This window comes from Adiantum capillus-veneris, chromosome 26, assembly GCF_014529385.1.
Source record: "Adiantum capillus-veneris isolate H3 chromosome 26, ASM1452938v2, whole genome shotgun sequence".
NCBI lineage: Eukaryota > Viridiplantae > Streptophyta > Polypodiopsida > Polypodiales > Pteridaceae > Adiantum > Adiantum capillus-veneris.
In genome coordinates, this window is record NC_140956.1 from 35,148,332 (window position 1) to 35,159,583 (window position 11,252).

Consider the following 11,252-nt stretch of genomic DNA (forward strand, 5'->3'; position numbering starts at 1 on the left):
GCCCAAAGGATTGCAAGTAGACAAGTTCATAAATGTATGAGACAAGTACAAACGAAAGAGCGAAGTATGCAATCTTGAAAGGAACTTCATTACCAAAGAGGCTTATATTCATGTTCAACTTTCTTGTCATTTTGTAGTGCTACTCATAAAGATGTTTCGTGACTTCTATCCAAATCTCAAGTGTCCGTTACATCTTACAGGATCAGATGTAGATGAAATTTATTTTAGCAAAATTGGAGGTATGGTTGGGCAAGAGAGAGGTATTGATTTTGGAGATCTTTTTCATAGTGCTGGTAGCCTAAACAACATTTCCATGCATGAATGTAGCTCTAATGGAGTTACTTTTGCAAGAGCTCATAAAAAACAAGAACACATTTGGAGAGATCTGAATAAGTGTGAAGGTCGTCCTCAGGTGGATCTTGGAAACTATGAAGTTGTATCTTCTAATGGAAAGATAATAGACGCATTAAGAGAGGGTTTGCAGCAAGCAAGGAGATTATGTGAGTCATTGGATCTAAAGCCAGCAAGGCCGAGATGAAGTGGTGGCTCGAGCCTTGGGAAGATGGAGACTCAACATGGTCAAAACGAGAGGTCGAAATGGGTGATGCTGATGAGTATGATGATTTTGAAGCACTTGCATTTGGGGATGACCAGCCTCTATTCGATAATGATGGGGATGACCAGTCTCTATTTGATAGTGATGGAGATGATGACACCATAGCTCTAAGTGAGATTCGGCATGAGATCGATGGGTGTTTAGATGAAGAAAGTTGTCAATTTGAAAAGAAAAATATTAGCCCAGTAGTGGAAGTTGATGGGAAGTTCATCTTCAAGTCTACATTAGTAAGCCAACTTAATGGAAATTCGAGTTTGTCGAAGGACAGGTTGACAAGGGTGAAGCAGGGAATTTATTTCAGTAATGAGTCAAGATCACCACCAACAAGCAATGTGAACTTGTTTGGAATAGGCTCCGATCGTGTTGTTTACTTTCTTGATGATACAAATACCGTAGAAGGTCAAAATTCAAAGAGAACCGGAAAAGAAACAAGCATGAAGAAGACCAACACAACTCACAGCACATGGTATCTTGGGAGAAGATGCGAAAGAAGATAGACACTAGATATGTAGAATACAAGCGAGGATTGGACTTGACTACTCGACCTCAAGGTGTTGAATTTCAGCTTGGGTGGTGTGAAAAGGTGAAAGGGACTCGAATGTTCACATATGACTTGAGAGAATTGAATCTAGTTCCTATCGAATCAGTTATAGCGTTGGCAAATCTAACATACAATGTAACAACTGATAGATATGTACTCGATGCAAATGACTATAAGCTCTTTAATGATTTTATTAAGGGAGTTGATTAATATGTATGCATTCCATGTAAGTAAGCATGAAACCTCATTGCATATTTTATACACTTTTTTGTGGTTCCAAACATGGTATAACTGATGCGTTTTTGTCTTGCTTATAGGCGAGATACAGTCAGAGTATTGTGTTCTGTACTTTTGAAGTTGTAGAAGCAAAACAATATATGAGCAACAAAGTTCACGTGGAAATTAGCATTTGTATGCCGATACTTATGCCAAGATACCATCGATATTAACTCACACAGTTAGCTAGATTGCTATTCGGTTTTTGCTGGAGTGGTTTGTCATCTTCAAAGGGAGGCTACATGGACAAGTTATGCCTAATGTTGCTTAGTCTTGCTTTATTATACATGTCTCAAGTAAGTTTCACCCTTTCTCCACCATACCTTAGTCATACTTCTAGAGCATATGCTATTTTATGTGGTTTTTAATGATAATTTAACAATGTGCATTGTGGATTTATTTTTGGTGGAATTCAGACCTTTTTTGTGGATTTTTGAGTTCTCAAAGCCAAGTTGTTGGGCTATCTTATGTATTTTTGGAGTTGGAGTTGCCCAAGCCAAAAAGTGTCAGAGCAGCATGGTTCAAGTGAAAGGTAGAATTTTGTAAAATTTCAGAGGCTTATGGTGAGAGATCAGCATGTACTAACTTAAGGAGTGTTCTGATATCTTCAAAAGGAGGCTTCATAGACAAGTTGTGTCTAACCCTTCTTAGTCTCGCTTTCCTATACATGCCTCAAGTAAGTTTTGGCCCTTTCTCCACCATCCTTTCATTGCATTTGTAAAGTATAAGCTTCTTCACATAATTTTTTTGAGTGACAATCTAACAAGATGCAATGTGGGTTTGTTTTTGTTGAATTTCAAGCCGGTTCTCTGTGGATTTTGGAGTTCTCAAAGATAAATCTTGGTGGGAACAACAAAGTTTTTGCAAAAGAAATTGTTCAGATTGGTTATTAGAAACGTTGTGTAGTTGTCAAATATATCTCATAGTTGCCTAAGCATGCATCAACAGGGAACTAATAAACTAGTGAACTTTGATTGTTTTAGTGTACCTTGATGGCTAGTCTTTTCTTTTTTGTTTTGTTTCACAACTAATTTTTTTGAAGACAACTTGACCTTTTCTCAACATGGAAGTACATTTTTGGTTGTAATTATTGTGTCCATAAGAAAGCTTAGGTTTGTTTTTAGTAGATCCCCTAATGAGTGCACATGTCCCTTGAAGCGCGTTGATTGCATGATATACCCAACATAGGTACAGCGAATGTTCATTTTCAGGTTTTTGTTCCCCATTCCCATTCTAGCTTTTCATTCCAAATCCCCATTCCGTGTTTCAAACGGGAGTATCTGTGAAAAGGAATGGCAATTCATGTCTGTTTTCCATTCCCCATTCCACCTTCCAATTTTCCATGCTTGGTAACTATGATGCTCGACAAGGCTGTGAAGCTTATGGCTATTTTCAAGAGATGTGAAGTGAAAGCATTTCTCTTGATGCAATCACCTATGCATGCACCTTGAAGGCCATGGCATTGCATGGGTCGAGAATTTCGGTGATGAGATTACTAGTTAGAAACTATTTTAAAAACGTATCTTGCTTGGTGGTGCATTCGTGACATGTATGCCAAAGGTGGCATCCTCACGAAAGCACAAAAAGTTCTTGAAAAGCTGCTTGTGCGGGATGTTGTCTCTTGGAGTACAATGATTGTAGAGTATGCCCAACGTGGTTGTGCTCAAGGATGTTTTCAATAGATGCAAAGTAGCGAGCGTCTTTCCCTGGATGCAATCAGCTATGAGTTCACTTGTCTCTAAAGCGCATTGATTGCATGATATGCCCACCATACCTATGAAGATCATGGTTTCTTTTGGATGAAATCACCTAATGATCGTTGGAAGTGCGTTGATTGCATGATATGCACGACATAGTTATAGAGAATGGCCAATTTTATGGATTTTTTCTTTCTTTTTCCCAATCCAAGTTCCCCTTCCAAATCCCCATTTCGTGTTTTAGACATGAGTATCTATAATCGTTTCCGTTCCCTGTTCTGTTGTCTGATTTTCCGTTCTTGGTAACCATGATGCCTGACATGGCTATAAAGCTCATGGATATTTTTAGGAGATGCGAAGAGAAGGCAATTCTCTAGGTGTAATAACCTATGCATGCACCTTGAAGGCACTATGGCATTGTGCAAGACATGGGCATGGGTGAGTGTATTCCGGTGATGAGATTGCTAGTTAGGGGTTGTTTGAGAAAAATATCTTGCTTGTGGTGCTTTATGTATGCCAAAGTTGGTATCATCAGAAAATCAAGAAAGCTCAGTGTTGTTTTCAGCTGATGCAAAGTGAGTGTCTTTCTTGGGATGCAATCATCACCTAAGAGTTCACCTGTCACTTGAAGTGCATTGATGGATAATTTCAGGAAACACAAAGTAAACACCTTTCCCTGTATGAAATCACCTAATGAGTGCATCTCTCTTTGGAAGTGCGTTGATTGCATGATATGCACGGCATAGTTACAAGGAATGGCCTATTTTGAGGTTTTCGCTCCCCATGCACATTCCAACTTCCCGTTCTGAATCCCCATTTCATGTTTTAGACGAGAGTATCTGTAATAGAGAATGTCAATGCATACTCTGTTCCGTTCCCTATTTTGTGTTTTGATTTTCTGCCGAAAATGCAAAAACGCTAGGACGACTTATGGGATCTACAACCAACGACGAGGCTATGGCTGATTCGCTAATGCCAATGTCGACGATGGCTGAAACTGAAAAACGCTAGCTGATCTCAGGCTGAAATCTGAAAATGCTGGGCTGATCTGGTACTTTTGGCGAAATATGAAAATGCTGGCAGATCTGATCCAAAAATTTGAATCTGTTGGTTGATGTGGTACGATGGGTTGAAATCCCCTTTGAGCACACTTGTATTTGGAAGCACATTGATTGCATGATATGCCCAATGTGGCTATGAAGCTCATGTCTATTTTTAGCAGATGCCAAGCAAAGGCCTGTTTCTAGATGCAATCTCTTTGAAGGTCTTGTGGCATTGCACACGATGTGGACATGATGGGTGAGTGAATTTTGATGATGAGATTGCTAGTTTGGGGCTGGTGTAGAAACATGTCTTGATTGATGGTGCTTTGATCGATATGTATGCCCATTGTGCGACCTCACAAAAGCACTAAAAGTTCTTGAAGCGATTCTTCTCTAGGATGCCCTCTCTTGGAGCACGGTGATTGTAGGACTATGACTTGATTATACCCATCATGGCTGTGGCATGGAAGCTCAGGGATGTTTTTAGCAAATGTGAAGCGAAGGACTTTCTCCTATGCTTGTACCTTCAAGACTTGTGCAAGATGTCTTCCCGGGTGAGAGATTTTTGGAGATGAGATTTCTTGTCAAGGAGTTTTGTAGAACCATGTTTTGCTTTACAATGCTTTGATCGACATGTATCCCCATTGCATTATCCTCACTAAAACACATAAAGTTCTCAAAGAACTTCCTCACCAAGATGTCCTCTCTTGGAGCGCAGTGATTGCAAGATACGCCAAAGGTACCTCATGAAAACATGAAAAAGCTCCTTGTCCACGATGCCATTTCTTGGAGCACAATCATATCAAAGGATTCCGAACATGGCTAGCTCAGAGTTATTTTTCAGCAGATGCAAATTGAATGTCCAACATGGCTGTGGAACTCATGTCTGATTTCAACAGATGCAAAGTGAATGCTTTTGTCCATATTCAATCACCTATGCATGCACCTTGAAGGCCCTATGGCATTGCGCAAGACATGGACATGGGTGAGATAATTCTAGCAATGAGATTACTGGTTAGGGGCTGTTTCCAGAACACTTCTTGATTTGTTTGTGCTTTAATTGACATGTATGCCGAAAGTTGGCATCCCCACGAAATCACGAAAAGATTCTTGTTCGGGATGTCATCTCTTGGAGCACAGTGATTGCAGAGTGTGCCTGTCATGCAAGAAAGCTCAGGGCTGATTTCAACAGATGTAAATTGAACGCGTATCTTCAGAGGCAATCACCTATGAGTGCATTGTTTCTTGAAGTGCATTGATTACATGCGTGCACCTTGAAGGCTCTGTGGCATTGCACAAAATGTGTACATGGGCGAGTGAATTTAGGGGTTGTTGGAGAAACATGTCTTGATTGAAGGTGATTTGATCGACGTGTATGCCCATTGCAACAACCTCAAGAAAGCACCAATAGTTCTTGTGAAGAGATTCTTCTTTGGGATGTCCTCTCTTGGAGCTCGGTGATTGCAGGGCATATCCAACATGGCTCTCGCATGGAAGCTCATGGCTATTTTCAGTAGATGCAAAGCGAAGGCCTTTCTCCTATATGTGCACCTTGAAGGCCCTGTGGCCTGCAAGACATGGACATGGGATTGTCGTTGATGAGATTGCTTGTCAAGGGCTATTGGTGAAACATGTTTTTTGCTTGACATGTATGCCGTTGTGGCATCCTCATAAAAGCAAGAAAAGTTCTCAAAAGAGCTTCCTTTCCAGGATGTCCTCTCTTGGAGCATGGTGATTGCAGGATATGGCCAACATGGCTGTGGTGAGAAAGCTTGGTGCTCAATAGATGCAAAGTGAATTCCTTTCTCCACATGCAATCACCTAGGCGTCACCTATCTCTTGAAGCGCATTGATTGCTTGCTATGCCCATCATGGTTGTGGCAAGGAAGCTTTGAGCTGTTTGTCAGCAGATGCAGAGTGAACACATTGCTCCAAATGCAATCACCTCTCTGTGCACCTTGAAGGTGTGTGGCAATGTGCAAAAGACATGGACGTGGGTGAGAGACAATGAGATTGCTAGTCAAGGGCTATTGCAAAAATGTGCCTTGCTTGGTGGTGCTTTGATGGACGTACGCCCATTGCGGTGTGATCGTGAAAGCACAAAAAGTTCTTTAAGAGCTTCTTGTCCGGGATGTCATCTCTTGGTGTGCGTTGATTGTAGGATATGGCCAACATGGCTCTGGTGAGGAAGCTTTGGGCAAAGCTTGCATACAAATTTTGGATTGGAACAATGATATTAAAGTTGGGGCGATGCTTAGAGCCCCTAATAATAGACACATAATCCATCAAACATTTCCAAAGCATTGCATTAAGAAAAGGAGTCTTAGTTTTTTTTCACTCAAACTTGAGAGCACAATTTGTTAGATTAAATCAAGCCTATCTTTTCTTAAGCACTCATCCAACCATGCATGACTAGTTCAAACAGCTATTGTGCTTTTGTGGGAGAGCCAAAGATACATTGGACTGGGGTATTATAGGCATGATGAGTATGTGTTTTTGAGTGGCAAAGATGGAAATCTTGGTGGTTATGTGGATAAGAGTTGTGTGTATGTATGTGGTTGTCTCCCCCATGGCTTGGTGGGTGGTTGGGTGAGCATATGTTGTAATTCTTGAGGGTCGAGGACTTGAGTTGAGTTCCACAAGCAATTATGAGTGTTGTCTGTAGGACTTTTAAGAGATACGGTTGTGTGTGTCTAAATTGTAGGGGAATCTAGCTATATAGATGTCTCTCTTTGGCTTCTTCTTGTTAACCTGTGGAAGTGTGAGCCTATATGCAATAGAGTTTGGGGATGTTGCTTCAAACTATCATGCATCAGATAGTAAGTACTTTGTTTTATACTGATTTGGATACTAATCAAAGGTCTAAAAAGAGTATAATATGAACAATCACTTTGTTGTAAGCATTTAATTACCACTTGTCAAGGTATGTGGCAAGATTCTTTGTGATTGACAATTTGTTTAATTGATATTAAGAAATACAAGAGGGATTAAAAATGAGTTTAGTCAAAATTTTACATTAACTACAACTATATATAAAATTGCCAAAATGTTCATAGGAGCGGTGTATCAAATATCGAAACATTTTTAAAAAGGGGTTTTTTTAATGCTCTATGAACGCACGTTATATACATAACTACGAAAGGTGCACCCCCCGAGGTTTGATCCCTTGCTATGCACGCAGCACAATAACTTTACTTAGATACAAAATAAACAATAAGGAGTTTGTATTGAGTCATGACTTATAAACTCTCTTTGACCCAGTGGGAAGCTAAACAAGGAGACTAATGTCATCTACCATCGGAAGCTCTCTTTGTCACCTAATTCTCCGCATATTTATAGTATTGGCTCTATCTTTTGGAATTAGGGTTGCAGGAAAACCCACGAAGGTTGGAGAAGACGAAGGAAGCTCAAGGCACACAACATAGAGTATATTACTTAGTGTGCAATGGAAAGATGGATAACCCTAGAATGATGGGCCTGTTTCCATGGGAGTGGCAATAGGTTTGCAATCCTCAAGTCCAAACTTACATAGCAATGTCTCTATGTAACTTTTTTGACACAAGGCAATACCACCATCACACTGCTTAAACTGTATGCCCAAGTTATGCAATAGTCCCAAATCTTTCATCTTGTAAGTAGCATTGAAAACAACCTTAAATTCAGCAATATGTGCCTCATTGGGATCAATGATCAGCAAATCATCCACATAAAGAACAACAATGAGAAGTACATCGCCCTCACGCTTGACATACACAATGTGCTTTCCGTTGGACTGTTACAAAAGCCTCGTTTGACCAAATGAGTGTTAGCTTTCTCATACCAAGCACGAAGAGATTGCTTCAACCCATACAAAGCATGCGCAAGGGTAGAACCCCGGCCTAAAAATTTAGAGACATGCATGACGTGTACAACATTCCAAAAGATGGAAGTAGAAGACGTGGTTTGCAAACTCTGTCGATGTCGATAGTTGGGCAATACAGACATCATTTCTTGATGCCATGGAGCACGGATAGAACAAAATGCGTGCAAATCCGCTCTTGTTCTTAATTGAATTTGGAATATGGGAAGCACAATCGTTCATAATCAAACAAGGGAGAATTAGCCTTATTAGAGTTCGATCCTCATCCTCATGACCCCATCCACGGCGGCTAGCGGCGGCAGTCAAGAAAGGCTCTTAGCCACAAGCACCCTCTCCCTCTCCGACATTTCTCGCCTATATAAGCGTCATTTCTCTCCCTTCGATATACGCATTCTTCCACCACCAGCAGCAGCAGCAGCAGCAGCAACACACACACACACACACACAGACACTCTCTCTCTCTCTCTCTCTCTCTCTCTCTCTCCCCACATACACACACGCGCACGTCTTTCTGCTTTCTCGTCTCTTGTTCTTGAACAAAGCGGTAGGGGAGGAGAGTATGCAAAGAACGTCCAGCGCTTACAATCGCCGCAATGACATCTCCAGCAACCTGCTAGCTCCTCTGCAATTGGGCCGGGCTCACCTTTCCCACAGGTATGTTGTCTCTCTCTGAGGGATGCTTACAATTTTCCACGGAGAAATGCGAGCGATCCATGGGTTCTTGACTCATATCTTGCCCATTCTACAATCACAATCAGTTATTCATAGCCATAGCTGAACTCACATCTTGCCCATTTTGCACTCACACGGCCATAGCTCAACTCACATCTCGACCATTTTGCACTCAAGTAGATTTATACAGAGCCATAGCTGAATTATATATGGGGGATGCATGTAGCCATGTTGTTGAATTTAGGGTTATTTGGCTCTTTTGCAGAGTTGTTTTAGCGCCAGTGACGCGATGCAGAGCACTTAATTATGTTCCACAGCAGGCGCATGTCGAATTTTACTCTGAGAGGGCAACCCATGGTGGCCTATTGATCACAGAGGCCGTCGCAGTTGCACAAGCTGGAATTGGGTAAGATTCTTCATGCAAAAATTGGTCTTGCCGTTGGAGGAGACCACCTGCTCTCCTGTTATCATAGGTGTTTTTTAAAGTCAGATCTTGATTTGTGTATTTGTGTGGCGATGTCAGGTTTCCTCACTCTCCAGGTCTCTGTCGGAGGAGCAAATTGAGGCATGGAGGAAGGTCGTAAACGCTGTCCACAAGAAGGGTGGCATCATCTTTTGTCAGCTCTGGCATGTCGGACGCGCGTCGCACACATGTATGTGCTTGGTTACTCTCCAAAGACGAGAGCCGCCTCTCAAGATTTATTGTGTTTTGATCTGGTTCACATACTCATTAATTGTTGTCTTGATTGTAGACTACCAGCCTGAAGGATGTATCCCTGTCTCGTCCACAGGGTGCCGCCTGCCAAAGGAGTGCTCCATACGGCTGCCAGAAGGGGAAATGGCAGAGTACTCGCAGCCCCGAGCATTGGCCACTGAAGAGATTCCTCTTATTATTGAGCAGTTCCGCCAAGCAGCAAGAAATGCCCGCCGGGCAGGTGAGGAATGCATTCTTAACACGCTTAAGATGTCCGCCATAGATGTTGATAAGGTTTAATTAATTGTCCAATCAATGCAGAACAGAGTAATTATGGGTCCATCATGCTCTATGGAAATGGGGGACTGAATCTCTCAATGGTGGGTTGTTATGCAGGATTTGATGGTGTGGAGATTCATGGTGGACATGGCTATCTAGTGGACCAATTCTTCAAAAACGGCATCAACGATAGAAAGGATAGTTATGGAGGCTCAATAGAAAGCAGATGTAGATTTGGGCTAGAAGTAATCGATGCTGTCGCAAGCGAGATGGGCGCAGAGCGGACCGCAATCCGCATTTCACCGGTGATCGATCATCTTGGCGCTACCGATACCGACCCCTACACGCTCTTCTTGCATCTCATCTCAGAGCTCAACAAGAAACACCTAGCCTACCTGCACATGACTGAACCCCGATTCAACAACAAGGGGGAGAATGGATTGATGGATACATTTGAAAATTGCTTGCTTTTCAGCGAGGCTTATCAGGGAATAATGATGCTGAGTGGGGGGTTCACTCGGGAGTCAGGAATGCAGGCTATCCGCAGCGGGGCAGCAGACTTGGTGTCATATGGGAGGCTCTTCATATCCAATCCGGACTTACCGCTGCGATTTGCGATCGAGGCGAAGCTGAATGCCTATGACCGCTCGACGTTCTACACGCATGATCAGTATGTGGGCTACTTGGATTATGCCAAGCTGAGCAGCAAGGAAGTCAGTGAAGGATGGTCCAACAAGAGAGCTGCCTTTGCAGCTAGCAGCGGGCGCAAGCTGCAGATACAACCAAGCTCACCCACATGCGGGCGCATGCTTGCTAGTCCGATCGCCCACTTTGCCTCGCCGCATACACTCCTTTCATCCGCACATACCCCAGTGGTGGCTGGCTCTCCCAGCCAATATTAGTTTTACCATTTCCTCTCTCACAAATAAGCATGTGAATTTGTACACAAATGCAAGTTTTTTTTTTCTGTGTAAAGATGTCGAATTAGATGGGAAAATATCCATATCTATGTTTGGAAATGTATTGCATGGTACAAAGGAATGGCCAAGGATTCGTATCTACATAAGCTTGCCAAAAACAATTTTCCAAATTGAAGAAAATAAGGGCACACTTCCAACTCTTCCTATTGTAGGTCAAAATTTGAAGTATACTTGTAAAATGTTGCCCCTACAGGCAAGCCCGGACTCTAGCTGGGATTTCACAATTTGAAGGGGTAGGGAATGGTCCTCCATTCCCTGTAATGTTGTGACCCCTTGGCAACCGGCGGAGGCCGGGAGCCATGGGGGAGCAAGCAATGCAGGGAATGGTCACCAAAGGACTATTCCCGGCCGTCAAGGTCGGGGGGGGGGGGGGGGGGGGGGGGGGGAGGAGGGCCAATCATTGGGAAGGCAGCTAGGCAATCATTGGTCGAGCACAACTCATTGCGGACTTCAGAAACCAGTACTGTGCGAGGGTGTGTGAGGGCTACTGCAGGGGGATATTTGGAACGCTGATTTTGCAGCAGCAGAGGCCTTTCCAGCTGGTGAGTTGGTTCGTGTTGATTGGAGACTCACGCATGCATTCCGACAGCTGAGG

At 42.7% G+C, this 11,252-nt stretch overlaps 1 protein-coding gene across 1 annotated transcript; it reads left to right on the forward strand.

The window, feature by feature from the left end:
- Positions 1-8,972: 8,972 nt before the first annotated feature.
- On the forward strand, positions 8,973-10,796 carry LOC147423248 (12-oxophytodienoate reductase 2-like). The gene is made up of 4 exons (XM_086501916.1): positions 8,973-9,110; positions 9,228-9,357; positions 9,457-9,639; positions 9,795-10,796. Exons 3-4 carry the CDS (start codon positions 9,543-9,545, stop codon positions 10,577-10,579), a joined length of 882 nt encoding a protein of 293 aa, XP_086358042.1. The 5' UTR covers positions 8,973-9,110; positions 9,228-9,357; positions 9,457-9,542; the 3' UTR covers positions 10,580-10,796.
- Positions 10,797-11,252: the final 456 nt, after the last annotated feature.

Bases quoted from the DNA above. Each gene is read 5' to 3' on its own strand.
- LOC147423248 (XM_086501916.1), top strand. From the start codon at position 9,543: ATGGCAGAGTACTCGCAGCCCCGAGCATTGGCCACTGAAGAGATTCCT. The intron at 9,640-9,794 runs GTGAGGAATGCA...GTTGTTATGCAG, and splicing joins AAGAAATGCCCGCCGGGCAG to GATTTGATGGTGTGGAGATT.